Below are 21,629 nucleotides of genomic sequence, written 5' to 3'. Positions count from 1 at the left end.
GAAGAGTTTGAGGAGTATAGGGACTACATCTTTTGTAAATGTCTTGTAGAATTCAGTTGTAAATCCATCCGGACCTGGATTTTTCTTTGTCGGTAGGTTTTTTATTACATCGCATATTTCATTGGCTCTTATGGGGCTATTGAGAGTGGTTATATCTTGTCAATTCAGTTGTGGTAACTTGTACCTTTCTAGGAATCTGTCCACTTCTTCAATGTCTTGTATTCTGTGAGAGTAAAGATTCTCAAAGTAGCTACTGATAATCTGAATTTCCACTAAGTCTCTGGTAATTACATCCTTTTCATTCCTTATTGCTTGTATTTGAATTTTTTCTTTCCTCTTTTTGATGAGGTTAGTTAGGGGCTTATCGATTGTATTTAATCTTTCAAAGAACCAGCTTTTTGTTTCGTTACTTCTTTGAACTGTTTTCTTCATCTCAATTGCATTAATTTCCGCTCTAATCTCTATGATTTCTTCCCGTCTTTGGGCTCTGGGTTTGGTTTGCTCTTTCTTTTCTAGTTGCTGGAGGTGCAATATTAGGTTGTTTATTGGTTCCCGTTCTGTTTTCCTAATGTGTGAGTTCACAGCTATGAATTTCCCTCTGAGAACTGCTTTCATTGTATCCCATAAATTACGATAAGTTGTGCTTGAATTTTCATTGAATTGTAGATGTTGTTTAATTTCTTGTTTAATTTTATCTGTTACCCATTGATTGCTGAGTAGGGTGTTGTTTAATTTCCAGGTATTTAGGGATTTTTTTCTGGCTTCTTTTGCCATTTATTTCCAGTTTCATTGCACTGTGGTCAGATAATATTAATGGGATGATTTCTGCTTTCTTGCATATACTTAAGCATGACCTATGGACCAGTATGTGGTCTATTTTAGAAAATGACCCATGTGCAGCTGAGAAAAATGTGTATTCTGCTGTTTTGGGGTGTAACACTCTGTATTTGTGCCCAAGTCCATTTATTTCAAGCTCTGGTTCAGTTCTGTTATTTCTTTGCTAATTTTTTGTCTCGTTGACCTATCTTTTGGGGATAAAGGGGTGTTATGGTCTCCTGTTAAGACTGTGGTATTGGCTATTAGATTTTTCATGTCCATTAAGATTTGCTTTGTATAGTTGGGTGTTCCGGTGCTTGGTACCTACATATTTATGAGTGTTACCTCTTCCTCTTCAATTTTTTTTTAACCAGTATGTAGTGGCCTTATTTATTTCCCTTGATCATTCTTGATTTGAAGTTGAGAGTGTCTGAGAATAGGATTGCTACCCCTGCTTTTCTCTGATGTGCTGGGGCATGTAGTATTGTTTTCCATCTTTTCACTTTCAGTCTATGAATGTCTTTATGAGTTAAATGTGTTTCTTGTAATGTTTCTTGAGACTACCTATTAGTCTCACATTATTCATCTTTGCATCGTCTTGCAAGTGATGAATTTTTTTCTGCATCCTAGTTGTTTTTAAGATATCTATTCTTACCTTTTCTCTAGCTGCATCAGTATCTTCGAGTACTGAAACTCTGTTTTCACTTTCACTCAAATGGTTTTGTATACAGCATATTGTTGGATTTTGTTTCCTAATCCACTGTGCCAGTCTATTTCTCTTAATTGGTGAATTGAGTCCATTTACATTGATGGTTAGAATTGAGGTGCATTGACTTACGATTGACATGTTATTTACCTGTTTTCATTTACTCCTTTTTCTCCTGTGTTTAATTGCTTGCCCTATTTAGTTGGTTGCTTCTGATCTCATTCGTGGAGTTCTGATCATTTTGTTCCCTCTCTAAAACATCTTTCAGGAGCCTGTGTAGGGTTGGCTTTGTCATCATGATATTCTTTAGCTGTTCTTTGTCATTGAAGTATTTCACTTCTCCATCCAACTTGAAAGAGAGTTTTGCAGGGTATAGTAGTCTGGACTGGAATTGGTTTTCAGAGAAGACTTGAAGTACTCTGTTCCATGCTCTTCTTGCCTTCATGTTTTGTGAAGAGAAGTCAGCCATAATTCTGATGGGTTTTCTTTGAATGTGATCTGCTTCTTTTCTCTAGCAGCTTTCAGTATAGTATTCTTGTGCTGAATTTCTGTGATCTTCACTAGTATGTGTCTCGGTGTGTTTTTCATTGGGTTGAGGTTACTTGGCGTTCTGTATGTTTCGGTTACCTGAATGTCAGATTCTTTCCTCATATTTGGGGAGTTTTCTGCTATTACTTCTGCCCATATTTTTTAAATGTCCTTTGTATTGACTCCTTCTTTCTCATTGCTACCTATTAGTCTCACATTGTTCATCTTTGCATTGTCTTGCAAGTGATGGATTTTTTTTCTGCATCCTAGTTGTTTTTAAGAGATCTTTTCTTACCTTTTCTCTAGCTGCATCAGCATCTTTGAGTACTGAAACTCTGTTTTCACTTTCACTCAAATGGTTTTGTAAGTGTGTGACTGAGATTTTAATTTCCTCTATATCTCTTTGCGTCTGCTTCATGCGATCTGTTTCTTTCCTGTATTGCTCATTCAAAAAGTTCGTCATTTTCTAATCTCCTCTATTTTTTTAAACAATGTCTTCTTTAGAAGCAGTTATTAATTCTTTTAGTGCAGTGTTTTTTTCAGATTGGGTTTCCTCTCTATGTTTCTGTAGTTCATTCTTTACTTCAGATACTATGAGTTCAGAGAATTCTTTTTTTATTTCAGAAAAGTATTGCACTCTGAGTTCCTCTATAACTTTCTGCTGTTGCTTATTTACTATTGAACCTATTTATTTATATATTTGAGCTGGGCTAATGTCCTCTGCACTTCTGGGTGGACATTGGGTTTCCTCCATATGTTTCTGCATTTGATTCTTTACTGCAGATGCTATTCAAGAATTTCTTTTTTCATTTCCAATATGATTTCCTCTATACCTTTCTGCAGATGTTTCTTTATATCAGAATCTGTTGATTCATTGATTTCATCTTTGTGTTTCCCAATTTGTTCTGTGTTAATGTCCTCTGCACTTGTTATGCATGGCCTTGGGGTCTAAGATTGCATTTTGCTACTTCTTGTTGTCATTTTGTGTAGCACTGTCTTCTGATCTTTGTTGTAGAGTTTTAGTGTAGTTATAACCTTAGCCCCTACTGTAATTCAGGTGCAGATCTACAAAGTTTTTATTTATCCAGCTGTGCCTGGATTGGGTCTGGCTGCTGTGCTCAGCTCCTTCCTGCTGCTGCCCTTGGGAGTGAACCTGTTGTGCCCCTCTGGCAAGATGTTCTGCTCCTGAACTAGCTGGGTGTTTCTGTCCCTACTCTCTCTGCACGGATTGCTGTTGCAGGTTTTAACCCCGGTAATGGGGTGTCCCAAGGGGGTGGAAGAGGATCTCACTCATGCTGTGCCTGAGCTTGGACTGGCAGGTCCCACTGGCACAGGTTAGCTGGAAGCTCTTCCACATACTCACCAGGCCTGGGCTAGGACTGGATCCACCTGCCCTCATTTTTAAAGTGTTTTTATGTCTGATCACTCTCATAACTTTATAATTTGTTTTTCATTCATTTACATTTGTGTCTTTTCACATGCTCTTACATAACTTTTGTGAGGCCATTCTTCAGTCTGAGATGCTTCAGTTGGTAAGGGAGACAGAGCAAAGTGCTCTGCCAACACGCTAACGACCCACAGCTTGACAATGGATTATCTGAGACTTCAGGCAAGTTAAGGGTCTTTTCAGAGCCTATTCCTTGATCTGTATAAGGCTTGGAGAGGTGGCTAGATCAAATGAGAAGAAAACAGCAAGCACAGTAGGGAAGAGTCTATGGTACATGAAGTTCTTTCCCTTTACTCCTCTAGCATAAAGACCAGTTTCATTGTTTGCTTCCGTTGATCTTTACTGCTAGCAGCTGACATAACCTCCACTTGCAGGGCCAAGAACTATCTGTCACCGTGGAACCAGATTCCATCTAGGTAGCTAAATTATCACATCTTCTAAGGCAGTGATTAACTTGTACAGTGCCAGATGAGTCCTGTTATAACTCAGACAACTTATTTGCTTCATTTTCAAAATTATTATGGGAGAAATACCAAATGTTTGCTCTTGGACCACCTGCCCCCATGTCCAATTCACCTCTGTCAACTACTAGAGTATTTTGATTGAGCCTTCAGATTCTCATCTTTGTTTAGAAGTTGACTGAGAGCTTTCACATACCTCTTGCTTTTTGCCTATCTGGGCTGATTTTAAAGGTTTAGTGTGCCTTATGACTTTCTGTCCTGAAGTATAACAGGGCTTTTGCTTTGCTGCCCCATTTGTGTCCTCAACATTTACTTAGCTGCTGTGTCTACAGTATCACACCTGGGCTACTGTTGTCCAGACTAACTTCCGAGAAGGAAGATATGTAGAACTATATGTGCCCTTAGAGGCTTTTTCAAATTCTATTTATTAGTATAACACATTTCTAGTATTTTTGTTTGTTTTGTTTTGAGACAGTCCCTTTTTGAGGCTTGCTCTGAACTCGCTATGTGGCCCAGGCTGGTCTCAAACTTATGGTGATCCTTCTGCCTCAGGTTCCTGAGGGATGGGATTACAGATGTGTACCACCACACCCAGCCTACCTTTCATTTTAATTTGCTATATAGGTGGATCATCTGAACTGTAATTAATATTTATCTTTACACTGACTATGTTTTTAAAGCCTAAGTATCTATTTTAGCTCACTTTAAAGAATGACATCTATAAGAGTATCTATAGAATGATATCTATAAAGTCACAGAATTGGTGGAATGTCTATTCTAGTACACATTTAGTAGACATTTAAAACTAATAAGTTAGAAAGTTCTTTACGTACTACCTACTGTGACCTCATGTTTAAATTTAACATTTTGGGAAAGAATAATCTGTTTTCACTTTTTATTTTATAAATTTAAAAACATGTCCAGAGAGGATTGGTTTATCAGAAAGCCATTTAAATGAATCCTTGCAGTTTAAACCTGTGCCCTAGCTTCTGGTCATGGTCTTTTTACATTGCATCACGCTGAATCCCTCATTTTGTATTTATTCTTCTCCTTAGTGTAGGCTTATGCACATAATGATCAAGCTATTATTATTGACAAATGGAAAAAATTCAAATCATGAGACCTAACATGGCTGGTAAACAGAATAAAGGATCCTGATCCAGCACTTGCTAACCCAGAAGGAGAGGCTGTTTGACTGGCAGGTTGTAGCAACACTTCTCTCTAATGGAGGCATCTGCAGAGAAGTAGCACATGCTGGCTACCTTTTAGACTGCATAAGAGAAACTACCTTGGAGTCCTAGAAGAGAAAATGACACTTAATAGTGGAACAGCCTCCTAAAAAAGATATCACCAACTGATACAGAATTGGTAAGACACTTACTTGTTCTTTTGGGATGGCCACTCCTGGCCTGAGCAGATCACAACTCTGGCCTGTGTTCCTGGTAGACTCTTCTGTTTTTTCCCCCAGGGATTTTATCGAATTAAAGTTTTGTAAAGTTTATAGTTCACTCTGATATGTACACCCTGACTTGTGAAAAACCTTTTTTGAAGCATTCCTGTAATAGTCAACTCTTCTCATTATAAGATAGCTACTAGAGAAGGTTCATAAAAGCACACAGGAGCCAGATAGATGGAGCTCAGCATCAAAGGGCACACTTGCAGTTGTAGTGAAGGTGATTCCAGGAAGCTTAGGCAGAGAGAGTGTTCTTGAATTTGCATTTGTGGCAGAAAGGAGTGGTTATGTAGTGTTGTAACACCAAGATTCAGATTAGCATATATATATATTTCCTCAGTTTTTGCCCATCTGGCTCATCTTGAAAGGCCAGATGGCTCATCTTTGTAGCTTCACTTCTTCACTTCCCTTTTTGACCATCCAAATGACTTTTAAATAGTTCTAATTTAGTCAAATGTGTATATCTTTGCTGGAGGTGTTTGGGGGTATTTTTATCTACTTACAAAAATCTGGAAACCACAATGAGGGTAGTCTGTCCCATTATTATTATTACAGATGAACAATAGTTCTTATCTTTGTTGCCCACATGCAATTTGATATAGTATGCAGGGTGTTATAGAAACACATGGATGAGTTCAAAATGAAAGAAAGTCACTAAAGGAAGAGAGGCATGATACATGTGTTTGTTTTCACTACTCTGGCTGACATGACACTATACATTTACTTTCTTTCTGAAGGAGGAGATTTCAGTTGTTCATATAGTACATATTTCTCCAAGATCTTGTCATTCTGAACTGTGTGATTAGACTCTTTTCCCCAACCTTTTCCTATCAGTTCTCCTTTGCAGTTCTATCACTCTGCAGGCTGTTATTTCTGTCAGATCTGCATCTCCAAATTGAAACCAAAGCTCATCTGAAGGATTTTCAATGGAATATAGAGGCCAAATTGAAATTCTAGAATGAGAAAGATGCTTATTTATCAAATGATTGGTCATTTTAGGCTAACTGAGACAATAACTGATATACTTGTCTGAAATCTCCCTTTCAGATACAAAGTACCTGGACAAGTTAAGGAAACTAGCACCCTCCAGTTTCTGGTGTCTTCAGGATATACCTCAACTTTCCAGAGGAAACGTGTGCTTCCTGAGCAGCTGAGAAAAGTGGGGATGTAATGGTTTGCTATTGAGGACAGTGTGGAGTCCTTTTTGTAAAGTCTTTACATTGGGACTCCCAACTATGAAGACTTTCTGAGACCTACTCAAGAGTCTGAGGCTTTTTCTATTCAACTTCCTTTTTTCCTCCTTCTGTGGTATCAGACCTGCATTGTGGTCTGAAGCACTTTACCTACTCATCACTCTCTCCCCTTTGTCTTTCATGGATATTACTTCTAATAAATGCCTTGAACTGTGATATCTGTCTTAGCACTACTTCCAAAGGACCACTCAACATCTGAAGGATCTTCACTTTACTCCTATACCTACTTTCATAGTGAGAAAATAATTCCATGGGGGTTGTTACTTACCCAGAGATAGATAGTAGCAAGTTTAGTATAATGACTCAAACATTCTGCCTCTCAGTTCAGTGTTCTTTCCCAAACTCCAGTCACCCATATACAACCACCACCATGATTTTCAGGAGTATGCAGGAAAACAGATTTGGGTATATCTTTTCATAATTCATACTATTGTCTACTTCGTTAAAAATTATTTCACTGTTGTTGAATCTCCAGATATGCATGAGATGATAATACCTATAAACTTTTGATTATGATGTGCTAATTTTATGGCTTTTTGAATATATATTAAAGAAATATAATACCGTTAAAATCAGTTTGTGGTGATACTACCTAAAGTCACCTCATGTACTGTGACCACACATTTTTAAACAGTGGGACTATGTTATATACACCTTGCTGCTTTCTAGGATACATATAGAAGAAACAAGGAAAGGGGAGAAAGATGAAGGAGGAAAGTGTGAAGGGGAGCAGACTATGTATTGGTGAGGAGAGAATAACAAAAAGTCATCAATAGCAGTCTCAGGTTCCTTGCTGTGACATTCGTACTTCCTGCCCAGGCCTACACTAGCCTCCATTGAGTCAAAACATCCTTTGTCAGTTGCCTAAAACCAAATTGAATATATTCAGACGTGAATTAAGAATCAACATTTCTCCCGCTAAAGGAGTCCATGCATTTATCCCCAAAATGGACTGAAGTGCTCCACTTTGAGTAAATTGCTGGAGAAATAACGTGAAAGCAGTGCTTCTAGTCCATAGCTTATAACATGTTTGAAGGTACATACTTTTGAACAAAGAGATTTAAATAACATTTCCTTTCTCAACTAAAAATTTTCATTATTAAAACAAAATAAGGTATTTTCTTTAACTTAAGAAAACTAAGACTGTAATTACAGTAATCTTTCACCTTTGTTGCTATTCTTCTGGTTTAAGAGTATTATAATGATCAGATGCTGTGGCGCTAATGAAACAAAATTGAGGTTAGAACTCACATTATGTAAGAATTTAATAGATTCTTGGTATTACAGAGAATATTTAATATTTCTCTTTCACTCTATGAAGTCAGTATTATACAGAAACTCTGCCAAACAGATATTACTAATTTGGGAGCAATTTTGTTAATTCCTAAACAAGTTTCCTTTCAGATAAAGAAGAGGTAGGAAATAACCTTAATGAAACACTAGCTTTTAGAACATTATAATTTTTAAAAACACATGGAATTTGAAAGTAGAGGTCCAAGTTGTGTTTTATGTAAGTAGGAAGGCACCTTTACACTTTGGTAAGGTCATTTACTATACTGTGTGGAAACATACACTGGCATCTGGTTTAGAAAAGATTTGGTAGTGGTCTGCTTCCAAAAGGACAAATCCTGATGACGGGCACATGCACCTGGATCAGTTGAATAGGAGTCAATTTCCTATGTTGTCTGGCCCTTGGTTTACATTTCAAAGTCTATTAAATACTTTAAGTTTCAAATTCAAACTAAATCTAAGAATAATAAAATGAGGAATCATATCAAAATATTTTTAAGTAAGGAATGAATACAGTTTCGTAGCTAAAACAAAGGCAATATGACTGAAAATAAGGCTATTACATACAGCTTTTGGTGTTCACTAAACTCATTTCTCCAAGCTTCTAGAAAACACATTAAGTATTTCATGTATTTCCATTTTGCATGATTACAGATGACAAAAATGAAATAGAATATATTGTATATTGCCTTGGGACACTAAACTGCTTGTTCTTACCAGGTTAGCAAGCATGTAGTGATAACCTCTTGAATGTTTCCCCAGGATCACAACCTAGAGAAAAAAAAAGAAAGATTGCTTATTGAAGAAGGGCATTTTCAATTGCACAATCAGCAGGGTGACTAGAACAAATGCTTTTAAAAGATCAACAGAGTAGTCTTTCATGTATAGTAAAATCACAGTTAATTGGACCATGTTTCTTTTGTTGTATTTTGCTTTCAGCTAGATAAAAAGAGGAGGAATTGCTAATATCACAGTTAGAATGTCAAAACGGGGAAGTGGGATCACTACACTTCCAGGTCAGTAGCATCATTGTCACTTAAAATAGATGGCAAACATAATGAAGCTGATGATCTCCCTCACATGAACTGGATTTCTGTGCTCATCTGTTGAGATGGAAAATGAGCTGAAGTTTGCATTCAAGTCAGAAAATAGAATGTACAGTACATTTTTTGTTATCTGGAATGCTTAGGGAATAGAACACTCAAAGAACAGGGTTAATGGGATTTTTAGGTTAGCCAAGGTTGCTTTTGCTTATTGAAAACTTTTCTGAAATACTTGTCTTCCTTTTTCTGCCTTAATATGAAAGATGTGTGATCATCTGCACATCTCTTAAACCGTGCCTTCAGGCAGTCAGGTGGTTTTCCCCAGGGGACACTTGCGAATGCCTGGGGACATCTTTGGTAATAGCAGTGGAGCTGTGTGTTACTAGTATCTAGTGGGTAAAAGCCAGGGATGCTGTTAGATATCCTCTAATGTTCTGAACACTTCATACAACCAAGAATTACCTAGCTAAAAATTTCACTTGGTGGCAAAGCAGAGAAATCATTCCTCAGGCTCATCATTCTTGTCATAATTGCATGAGTATCACTGCATTATTACTAAGTCTTAAAATTTTCAAAGTGCATTTATATGATCTCCAAGTAGGTATGTGGGCTGTATATTTTCCAACCAAATGCATTGGTGAAAGTTTTTGATTGAGTACCTGATATAGGTTCAATGACTTATAACCAAGCATACATCCTGATTAATTAAATATTTCATAAAATATTTTATTGAGTACTAACTATATGCAAGGCACTATACTTCATGCAGGGGACAGCAACAGGGAGGGAATAATAGAGAAGTTAAAAACACAAGTACAACTAAAACCAAGTTTTATGGTGGCTTGAAGCTAATAAAATTTTAAGGTCTTTAAGAAAAAGAAGACAAAATTATGAATACAATGTTGTGTGTAAGGCTTTGGGAAGAAATCATGAAAGTAAGGTGCCATTAATCTTTACTGTGATAAATTCCTCACAAGATACACTGGATGTAGCTGATAAAGGTTTTTAAAACAATTTGAAAAAACATTTGACACTCCCACATATTGAACCAGAATTATATATAAAAGACTACAATAAAAATAAATGCATCTTCCATAATGTGAGCACCTAGTATATTCCAGACCATGTTCTAGATTGTCTATCTGTCTGTCTAATCCTTAGAAAAATTTAATAGCATCATTTAATATATAAAGAGTTGTAGGGGCCTGGAGATGTATCTCAGTGGTAGAATGCTTGCCTAGTAGGTACAAGGTCCTCCATTCAATTCTCAGAACCACAGTAAAATAATATAAAAATAAACTTCCATAGGCTTTAATGTGGCTAGGGAGCTCTAAATATCCCACTCTTAAATTCATTTTAAGAAGAAATCTTAGTCCAAAGAGTTTAAATAATTTGCCTGAGGCCTAGGAAGTACTACAGCTGAAATTAAATATTGAGTCTCTCTGTCTCTATAACTGATATGCTGAACAGTACAATCAAAGTCTCCTTACCTGTGGGTCTTACTCCCATAAATTCAATAAAAAGCACATTGAAAATATTAAAAAGTTGATTTGCAGTGAGCATGTGCACACTTTGTTCTTGTCATTGTCTCCCTAAGCAATATAGTAGAACAACTACTTACATAATGTTTACAGTGTACTAGGTATCTTAAGTAATTGAGAGGTGATTCAAAATATACAGAAGGATACATGTAAGTCATATGCAAATACCATGCTATTTTACATAAAATACTTAAGCACCTGAAGATTTTGGTAACTACAAGGTCGCAGATGTCCTTGAATCAATCTCCTGAAGGATGACACAGTTTCTAAATACATATGGTCTCCAACTCATGGCAGTTTGGCTTATGATATTTTGACTTTTTGATGTTGTGAAAGCAATATGCACTCAGTAGAAACTGTGCTTTAATGGACACCAACTATAGCTTAACAATAAGGAAATGGAAGCTCAAGAAAGTTTTCCACTTTTAATATAGAATTCAATAATCTGCGTGAGGCATTTAATATGTATTATAATATGGGCTTTATGCTCAATAATTTTGCCCAGCTGTATGCCAATTCATTGTTTCTAGCTTCTTTAGGCTAAGCCACGATCTTCAGTAGTTTAGCCTTATTGAACAGATGTTTAATTTATGATATTTTTCTCTGACATTGTATTTATTAGGATATCACCCTATCATAAGTAGAGAAGCATCTGTATGTGCTAAATGTCAAATGCCGACAACTGCTCTAAGTTCTTGGAGGAGAGGAAGAAAAGATGTTTAAGTGGGGAAAGCCTCATGGAAAAGATAAAGATTAAGCTGGCTGGGAGAAGTGGAACAATAGATTGGAATATCATGCAGATGTTATAAGCACTCAAGTGTGTGTGTGTGTGTGTGTGTGTGTGTGTGTGTGTGTGTGTGAGAGAGAGAGAGAGAGAGAGAGAGAGAGAGAGAGAGAGAGAGAGAGAGAGAGAGGCACACACAGAGAGAATACAACAGAACTGTTTTGATTAATTTAAAATATGAGCCACATTTCTGACTGATTATTTATGAAGGAAATAAAAGGTTAATGAATGTCTTGAGGAGGTGATTTCTCATGCTTCCATGACATAAAATGAGCTGTTAGGTATCTTCTGGGATGTATTCTTCAGTGTCCGCTTGTGAGAAACATCCTTGCTGGTGACATTTGTTAACTTTTGGTGGCAAGTTGGGACAATATATTTGTTAAAGTTTTAATTCACTGACAACCTGCAACAAAATAAAACCAAGAGGATTTTGAATTCTGCCAGAAAAATGAGCAATATTCCTAAGGACATGTGAAAGGATTAGGGAGAACTAGGTAAAGAAGCCCAAAGGGAACCAGCAAGTCTTTCTCACCAGTGGCAGAGCTTATTGTCCTTGGGAGCACAGGAAGGGTGAGAGGGAGCAACAGAGAATGGGAGTGCTGTGCCAAGAGCCTGGAAGAAAACCCAGGAATCCAGTTTGGCACAGTTTACTGATCGCAAATATCTCCACTTTCCTGACTCTCCATTCCCTTATCTGCAATCTGCCCTTCATTTCTCAGTGTATACTAGAGAAGTGTTTGATTTTGTGTGTGATACTGTATTCCTCTGCAAAGAGGCCATTCATTAAGATAGTTTTTCCAGGTTCAGAAAAACTTCAAGCCATGAGAATATCTGCTTCCATCTGTGCCCCAAAGGTCACTTGCAACAAAATGCCTTTTTTGAAGGTAACTCTCTCACACTATCACCCTTTCAAAATGTAGCCTTAAAGGGTAAGAGATGGCAAAGTCATCTAAAGATAGGAACATTTAGCTGTCACAAAACTGTTGCACTGGAGTCTGCAATTAATTCCTCATCCTCACTTTCCACATTGTCTTGACTCTTATTTAACATACAATTCTTACCAAACTTGGTTTTTTAGTTTCTAGTAATTAAATGCTGCAAACTAGAAAGGTTATATAGGGAAGCAGGGAGTGATAGTAGAAAGAGGTACATTAATATCATAGGAAGTGACAGACTGACTTCTAGGAGAAGGGAAGGGACAAAACAAAGCAGACAACATTGTACCATGCACTATATAATCATGGATGTTTATTGTGAATGGTTGAGTCATCAGGCTGTGGTTGTTTTCAGTGGTCTCTACTGAAAAGCCCAAGCATCTGTATAATGTTGTAGGGAAGATTTCCATCAGAAATGCTCCCCTAGGGGCTGGGGAGATGGCTCAGTGGAATAAGCGCTTCCCTGGCAAGCGCAAGGGTCTGAGTTCAATCCCCAGTTCCGCCAAAAAAAAAAAAAAAAAGAAAAGAAAAGAAAAGAAATGCTCCCCTAGTACTTAAGAATAAATTCCAGTTATCTTGAAACTTTACTTGTGTTAGGCAGCTATAATCCTATTGCTGTGAAGTCACTGTTGAAGTGCCATGTTTTGTTCTTGGTCTTTCCCTTATATATTTTCAAGCAGATTCCCTTTATAAGGGAAAGGCTCATAGAAATAAGATGGAATGGGAAGGTTGAATGGAATGTGGTGCACAAAACAACTATGTAGTTAATAGGAGTGGTTCTTGTTCAGTTAGTCCTAAATCTTTATTGTTTCCATCTGTTATAGATGAACAACATATAAATTGTATCCTTGATTATTTAATGACTTTGTTAATCATGAGAATATTCAACTTTGCTTTTACAGTAATTATAATAACTCTTTCTGAATTAGTTACAGCACTTTGAGTACAAAAGCTGTTTTTACAGTTGACTGTGAAATTTAAAGAAAAATGCCAATTTTATAAATTCATGTATTATTCACTTTGCTTTTGTAAGATTTGCTAGAGATGGTAGCTTGGTGTGAAAGCAGATATGATAAATGAAATAAGGGGTAATATCTGAAATATAGATACAATTCACTGTTTTCAGAGCATTTATTTTTATCCTCACATAGAGCATTTGAAAGAAAAAAAAATGCCGCAATCTCATTCACGAAAGCTTAAACAGCAGTTTCCTCTGCAGAAGAAAGAATTCTTACATACTAACACACTGAGGCATGCAGATGGCATCAGATTGTGTGCCCAAGAAGCCAGTGAATTATAGTCTACACCTCTGGGCGAGACTTTCTCTCCTCCCCCCATTTCATCCCCTGTGAAGTTGAGAGCTGAGTATTATTGAGCATTTAAAAATAATTTATAAACCATTCATTTGGTTTTCTACGTAAGAGGACCTTCCTGTCTCAATTTAATGTTTAATCTAGACATTTCCATAATTTTAGAAATTTGAAATGAAATTGCTCCACAAGACTACTTGAGAGAGGCACACAGATCCTTTGGGAGGCAGAAGCATCTGTTTTTCTATGCTCACATTTCAGAAAAAAAAGATGTGTGTGAAGAAGTGTGTGTGTTTCCCCCCCCCCCCAGATCCATCTGGTATGCAGATTAGGTTATTTGCAGACCTAAGTATCTCCATGTTTGGATTTTCTACATCAGTGCCAAAAAAAGGATCTATGTATAAAGATTGATCTTGCCTTGAGTACAGAACATATCTTGATGTTCACCTTAATTTCTCCTTGATATGAGTGCCCTCTGAATGTTTGAGGGCCTTGGTGAGAAATGTGGCCATGTGAGATTTCTGGTTTTAATTCACCAGGGTTTCCTCCTTTACAGTACTGATATTTTCTCCCTAAGCAAAAGTTATTAGATCACATTCTTTATGTTCAAAAATAAAACACCTTCAGGTCCACTGAACCTTGCTCTCTTAGTTGGAGAAAAAAAAGACACTGTTGTCCTATGGCACCCTGTCTGATTTTAGCTATGTGGGTAATGGAACGAGTGGCATACTACAGAATTAGATTAAATTTCTCCTAAAAGTGGTTTTGACATGATGAAAGGCATTTATTATTTTTTTGAATGAAGACTCCAAGCAACTAAATTGTTCAAGTCTTAGTACACACAGAAGTCAATTCTGTTAAAATTATTTTCTAATAATCTCAATTTGCACATACTGTCCCTCTATATGTGAATTACAGTACTTCATATTGAATCATCTGCTTTGGATGAATGTACTGAATTAGTGAGACAGAGAAGATCCAGTCTTCCATCCCAAAGTCAGTTGAATGGTGGTGGAGATGGGAGGGGTGCAAACAGAGAAACAAAGGCTAAAGCATTTTTCATAAAGGAGGAAAATGGAGGTACAACTGAGTAATTGCACCAAGCTTCTGCTGTCTCCAGGGAAGCTTATGCAGACAGAAAGCAACTCCAAGGCATTAAATAACATGATAACATGTGAGGATTAGAGACCCAAAATTTTACCAAAGGACACGTTTTGGAGATGTCTCAATTTTCAGACTTTAATATTGTATTCCCTGTGACTGAACAGAATATGTGAGAACTTTCATTATAGGTAGGAGATGCAAAAGGCCTGCACAAATAAGACAATTAGTGGTCACAGGTAAGTTAAAGGAACAGCAGTTCTCACATATTCTGTTCAGTCACAGGGAATACAATGTTAAAGTCTTAAAATTGAGACATCTCCAAAACGTGTCCTTTGGTAAAATTTTGGGTCTCTAATCCTCACATGTTATCATGCTATTTAATGCCTTTGGAGTTGCTTTCTGTCTGCATAAGCTTCCCTGGAGACAGCAGAAGCTTGACGCAATTACTCAGTTGTACCTCCATTTTCCTCCTTTATAAAAAAAGCTTTATAAAGCAGTTAAAGGAATAACATTATTCTTATGCTTTGAGATGAAAGATCATTGAAATACATGTTGGTCTTTCTGAATACATACTATTATTTTAATCCTCCAACAATATTGCTAAAATACCTCAAAGGAAAATAGGTCGAATGAAATTTATAGCTTTACATTTTTTAGGAATCACACTAAAATGACATTTTGCAATGTCTAAATTTGTGAAGGTCTAATTTTTTTTTTTGTTTTAAGGCATTGCACCCAAGGCCTTTGAAATGAGCTGCATTCCAAGCCCTTTAACATTATTTATTTTGAGACAGGGTCTTGCTAAGTTGCTAAGTTGCCCAGGCTGGCCTTGAGCTTGCAGTCCACCTATGCCATACTCATACAGTTCTGGAATTATAGGCATATTCCACTGTGCTCAACCTACACTTCTTTATAGGTGTGGTCTGAGTCACCCTTGAATTCTCAAATTTATAGGTATTTAATAAAGGTGATTTATTACAAAGAACATGAACTTTGAAGCCAGACAGTTTTGAATTAAGGTCTTGCCATTTACTTGGCTTCATTGTTGTGTGCAAAATTGAAACATAAATGATAAGGTTGAATATTAGAGACTATGTCCAATGCTTAATGATGGCACCTCCAAGTATGGAGGAGAAAGAGGCACAAGTATACAGAGGTTGAGACGGTCTTCCTTTGAGCTGTCTTTTTGTGCCTCTTTGAGCACACTTCATACGTGTGCAGTGTTTCCTGTGTGTGACAACCTAATCTGTGAGTTTTTGATTATTGAAGGAAGTGATCATGTTTATATTTTCAAATAGAAGTAAGTATCTCTCACAAATGAAATGTGATTTTTTGTGGGGACTTTGATTTTCAGGAAAATTTCTTACTTGGTAGGCTTCTTTTCTGGAAGCCATGTCATTTAATCCACTGAAAGTGGATTTAGGTTTGCAAATGGATGATAAATGATGGATGCTTAGGTCATAGGGGACAAAACATAGAATCCTCCTAATTCACAAATGTTTGCTTTAGTCTTTTGTTCTTCCTATTTGCATGTGACATTATTTTCCCCACTTTGTCAGCTTAAATACCTTTGTGATCACACGAACCTACATGTAACCAGACCAAAAGGGGAGGGGCTGAAAGTCAATGGTTAAATATTCAAGATGCATGTGTACTAGTTATTAAGCCATTGGTTGCTTAAAATCAGCAAAGGTTGGAGTACTAATATCACAGAAATCAGCTAGTACTGAAAACCAAGGCTTTTTTCTTCTTTTGCCAAGAGCCAGTTTTCCAACATACCACTGGATCAGAAAGAATATGGACTGAAGTTTCTACTGGACCACAGGACTGCTTTTATTAATCACATTTAATTATTGTCTTCCTCTAATGAATATTTATTAAATGCTTTTTCCGTGCCAATTCTGAGGAGGGGTCCTTTGGAGAGGATTTCATACTCAACGGGAAAGACAGCCATGTTAACAGACAATTATAACGCAGTGGGAGGTGTGAGAACAGAAATATGTACAAAGTACGACTGAGGAGAAAATGATTAACTCATCACCTGCTATAGATAGAAAGTACTTTGTCTCAAGCTAAAGAGCTAACATTTTTTTTCCTGTGGCTTTGTGAGTGGGAACCTGACAAACAGGTAACTTAAATGGAATGCTATTTTGAAAATGAAGAGAGATGCATTTCAGAGGGCTATTTCTCATGGTTTCAGGAAAGTCTTGCTGTTTTACAGTACTTACACACTAGAAGAGAGATTTTTTATTTGGAGCAATTCTATGTATTTGGAGTGATGGCAGCCAGGGTCGACTCCATGAGAAACTGTGACTGAAGTAGCAGGTGGAAGAAGTTCATTTAGAGAGAGGGGCTATAAATAGCTAGATAATAAATAGAATGGGATTTGCTAAAAGCAATGTATCCTGAATTTGCCAGTCCGTGATAAGCTTTGTAACCTTAGGCTAGGTACTTAAGATCTCAGCCTCACGTTCCCATCTGTGAAACAGGGAACATGATAGTTGAGGAGCAATAGAGTATGATTGTCAAGAGTACAGTCTAGTGTGGCTGGGAGTTTCTATTTTTCTTTGTAACTTTAGGCAATGAACTCAAACTTTCTGTTCTCCTTCCTTATTTCCACATTCAATGACTCCTACCTTTTTGCTCTCTACAGAAATCATATTTACCCTTCAAATTGCAGATCATATTCAGTCTTCTCCACAAAGGCTTCCCTGATGTTTTGTTCTCACTCTCAAAAGGCAGAGGTTTCTTATTGCTATGGGGTGAGGGATATGGAAAGCCATTAGTGCTTGGCTGCAGAGGAGTTAGGCTAGCACTTCACTGAGTTGGAGGTCATGAGAAAGAGCTGAAGTTTGCACTTGAAATTTGGACATTTTAACTGATGGTGAAAAAGTCAGAAATTGGGGATCAACCAACAACAAAGCAACCCACATTGGCTCCTTCTGTTACCCCTTCCTATGCTGGTCTCAGCGCTGATAAAATCATAAATACAAATCACATAGTATCCATGGTTGGGAAAAGCAAGTGTGTGTGTGTGTTGTGAAGGTTCTCATCCAGAGACATTGGAGCACAGACCATAAGCTCACTGGGCAGGTTCCAGCATAACAGGTTTGTTTAAAAAAATTTACAGCGGAGGAGATCAGGGTTTAAGGATGGATAGTAGAGCGGGAATTTGGCAGTGTCACGAAGATGAATCTCTCCTTTGCATTACAGGACATTGCCGTAGTGTCTGAGGCTGTCCAACTCTGACAATAACAATTGGCCCTTTGCTTTGTGCACTTTCTATTTCTGGAATAAGAATGCACAGTTTTTCAGGCATACTTACTTGAATCCACAGAGGCCCCAGAGGTAGAGAGGACAGTAAGGAACACAATCTACATTCCCTGGAGGCCCAGGCTACTAGAATATCTTAGGACAGTATTTCTCAAAGTGCATGCTATGTGGATCATCTGGGGAATCTGAGAAAATGCAGGAATCTGATGTTCTCTTCAGAGTCTGACTCATAAGTCTGGGGTAGGGCCAGAGAGTCTACATTTTAATAACTCACTTTAAGTTGTAATGAAGTACATTGAAATTTAAGAACCACCTTTGCAGCTCACTATATATGGACATTGGAAAGCTAAAAACAGGACCTTCAGTGATGGGCTTTTCATGAAAAGAATTTGTGACATAGTTAAGCATGAAGGGTGGTCTCCTCAGGAGCTTCCAGAAGAATCCTGGAGCAGTGAGGAGGCAGCATTAGGATACTCATTCAGAACTGTGGGAAAGGAGTCGAAGGAGGAATTTCTGGAAGAGTTTGTTTTACATAGGACTCCCCCAAGGCAGTTCCTGAGACAAAAAATTGATGCTTCCTAGTGTAATTGGAGATGATTTTAGGAAGCACTGATAGGAGAGTGAAAAAATTGAGTGAGGGAAAGGGAGCCAGTACAGGTATACTGTGAGCAGATTTGCCTCAGAAAGTGGTGGGAAACACACCCACTGAAAAGGTCAGAAAAATTGACTTTTAGTTTCCATTCATCATTGGCCTGTAGGTGCTGTCAAGAGGATTTTTTCCTCCCTAATATTTCTGCCTTATCTCACTCTCAGCATAAGAGAAGGCCTTCAAGTGGAGAACAGCAGAAGCTTACAATAGGACACCATTTGCTTGTGCAGGAAACTCTAGGGCCCAGGGCACATGGCTGATGAATCAACAGCATTTGCTGTATTGCAGTTATCTTTATGACACGTATGTAGCACGTTCCACTTTACATGTTGCCTTTGCACACATCTCTGTGACTGATAAAGCTAAATCAAATGATAAGACATGCAATAAAGTACAAGGTGATGAGAGTGGGCTCTGTGGTCAGACTGATCAGTCCTTTCTCTTTCCAGTTGAAGTGACTTTGAACAAGTCATTTTATCTCTCCAAACCTGTTTCCACAGGTGTAAAACAGAAATTGCTATGAGACATGCCTTTAAGGTTATCTGTAAGGCCTAAAGGAAGAAATGCACTTAAAATTATAGCCAAGCACCTGTGATATAAGGGGTTGTGATCACCATTTATTTTCTTTCTCTCCTCTCTGTTTTTTGATGTTTGTATTTATTTTGTGACCCTCACAGCCTAGAGCTCCAGTGGGTGGCACTGGGGAAGTACTCAGTAAATATTTATAACTATTTTAAAAAATAGTATGCCCTGGAGAAAAGTTTAGATTTCTTATGAAGCTGCTGTTAAAGGTGTCTTCTATATAATATTAAATATATAAAAACTGTACCAAAGGGTCCGGCACTGAATAAGTTCAGATGCAGGACACAGAACAGGGACAGGTTTCCTCTAGAGGGGAAGAAAGGACTGTTAGACTAGGGTTGACTTAGGGGGAACTGTTGCTGGCAGGGGGACAGAAAGAGAGTTCCTTGTGGGAAAATGCAATGGACAAAGGCCTGGTGGGGGAAAGAATACATACAAGCATAATGTAAAATTTATTAGCTACTTGTGTAAAGGCACTGTGCTAAATGATTTTTAAAAATAAAATACCTTATTTCACTGAAGTCTCAGTATACCTCTTATGGTATAAGTTAGATTATTAATTTTATTTGCTGCCTTAAGAGATTGAAACATGCAGATGACTGGTAACTTGCCTCAGGCTTCACTAGCAGAAAGTGATGGAACCTGATGTCAAAATCAGATTTGACTGACTCGTAAGCCCAATCACTGAGTGTTAGCATCAATAACAACAACAACAACAACAGCAACAATAAATGATAACTATCAATACTGTTGGTGATCAGCTCTTACCATAAATTCAGTTCATCAGTGACTCAGTACCTACTATTATGTATTATTACCTAAATGGGGACTGGTTGTAGACTGCATTTTTGCGAAGTCTCCTTTGTCGCAGGGTAATCTGGGAATCTCCTTTGGTTTCCCTTAATTATTTGACAAAGCGTTGTGCTCAGTTCATATGATCTTGGTTCCAATTTTCGATTCGCTATCAGCATATGACATGAGTTGTCATTGTTTAATCACAAGCTGAACTTGTGATGAATGTTGGATAATCAGAACAAAGCATGGAAAAATAATTAGAGAGAACCAAAGGGAAGTGGCTCACAGCCTTAATAGGGACCATGTGAAGATTTCTAGGACTAGGTCCCTGAAGTTCTGACAATGTATTTTGATCCTTGTCTGAATGCAAATGAAAGACTCCATGAAATCAGAGGCAGCTTGTGACAGCGCAGGTTATTTAGGTAGTTAATTAAAAGTCTGAGTGAGTTGGCGCATCTCTGCACTGGGCTCTGAAGATAACCAAACCTATGTTATGACCAGGCAAGTTAATTTAAAATAAATGACCTCAATTGGGTAGTGGCTGCAAGTTCAAATTCAAGAATTGCTATAATTAATCCCAGATGGAACTTAATTGTTCTTTCAGGAAACAGTGGGAAAGGGGGAAATAGGAATGCTAGAAAAGGTGATTAACCATACTCTTGGAAAGCAGAGGAGCTGACTGGGGAAGCACATGGTTAATGTGTATAACAGTTTGTGTGCTGCATTTCCAAATGCATCCTTTTCTACATGGTATGTAAAAATGGGTCTAGATATTTAGACAATTAGGAGTAGAATTCAATAATGATAATTGTGTGATCTTAGGCAAGTTATTTAAACTCTTTACATCTGTTTCTCATCTATGTAACGGAAAAATACTATTAGCACTAGCTGCCTTAGAGAGTCAAAGAAAATATTTTGTGAAAATGCTTTGAAAAAAATATGGAAGGCTCTACGAGGCAGTATTTATTCTTGATTTATGGGAAATTTTTCTAATCAATCATTTTTGATTTTTCGGTGGAAAGCTATTCTGAGTATGGCCTTTTCATTTTTTTCCCTAAGATTTCTACAAATCAGGCACCTTCTGAGTTATATTTCTTGAAAGGAGAGAGGATCAGGACACACAGACAATATTCAGTGCCATTTCTGTGTGGTGGTGCATGGTATTCTAATATCTCGGGAGGTGCACCCACCCAACTGAAAATGATTTTGGCCTTGGACACTTTGGGAAGACATTAGGAAGCACACAGATTTAGTGTTTTTTTTAAAATTATGAAACCAGAGCTTCTTCCATTCATGTTAATATAAACCTTTTACAAGAAATTATGTGCTGGCATTGGACTGTGTTACCATGTAGTAAGAGTAAGTCACAGTGGGGTTCTACCCTCACTTTTCAATGTAAATACTTGGGTTGCCCTTTAGTATTCAGATATGTTGCACTAGCCTATATCTTCCCAGGTCCTGGAAATCAAAAGTAGTAAGAAAGAAGTTGTAGAATGGGAAAATAAAGGGCAAAATCATAGCCTCTGGTAAATTAACAGTTTGACCATTTGAGGTTACACAAAAATGACATTTGAAAATTGCTTTACTTTCTCTGTTCCATTTTTAAAAACAAACAGAATTATATTCTGTAGAGAGCCCATGCCGCGAATCGCGGCTTCA

The 21,629-nt window shown here is 37.4% G+C and overlaps 1 protein-coding gene across 2 annotated transcripts in view; it reads right to left on the bottom strand.

The window, feature by feature from the left end:
- Gria3 (glutamate ionotropic receptor AMPA type subunit 3) overlaps positions 1-21,629 on the bottom strand; it is a 344,160-nt gene that overhangs the window by 123,494 nt on the left and 199,037 nt on the right. For both annotated transcript variants that reach the window (XM_004645323.2, XM_004645322.2), the window contains exon 5: positions 8,672-8,725. In XM_004645323.2, the coding sequence (XP_004645380.1) occupies positions 8,672-8,725 (54 nt within the window). The remainder of the gene's footprint in view (positions 1-8,671; positions 8,726-21,629) is intronic.

Source organism: Octodon degus, unplaced genomic scaffold (genome assembly GCF_000260255.1).
Source record: "Octodon degus isolate 3935 unplaced genomic scaffold, OctDeg1.0 scaffold00224, whole genome shotgun sequence".
Classification (NCBI taxonomy): domain Eukaryota; kingdom Metazoa; phylum Chordata; class Mammalia; order Rodentia; family Octodontidae; genus Octodon; species Octodon degus.
This window is presented reverse-complemented; position numbering and strand designations above follow the sequence as displayed.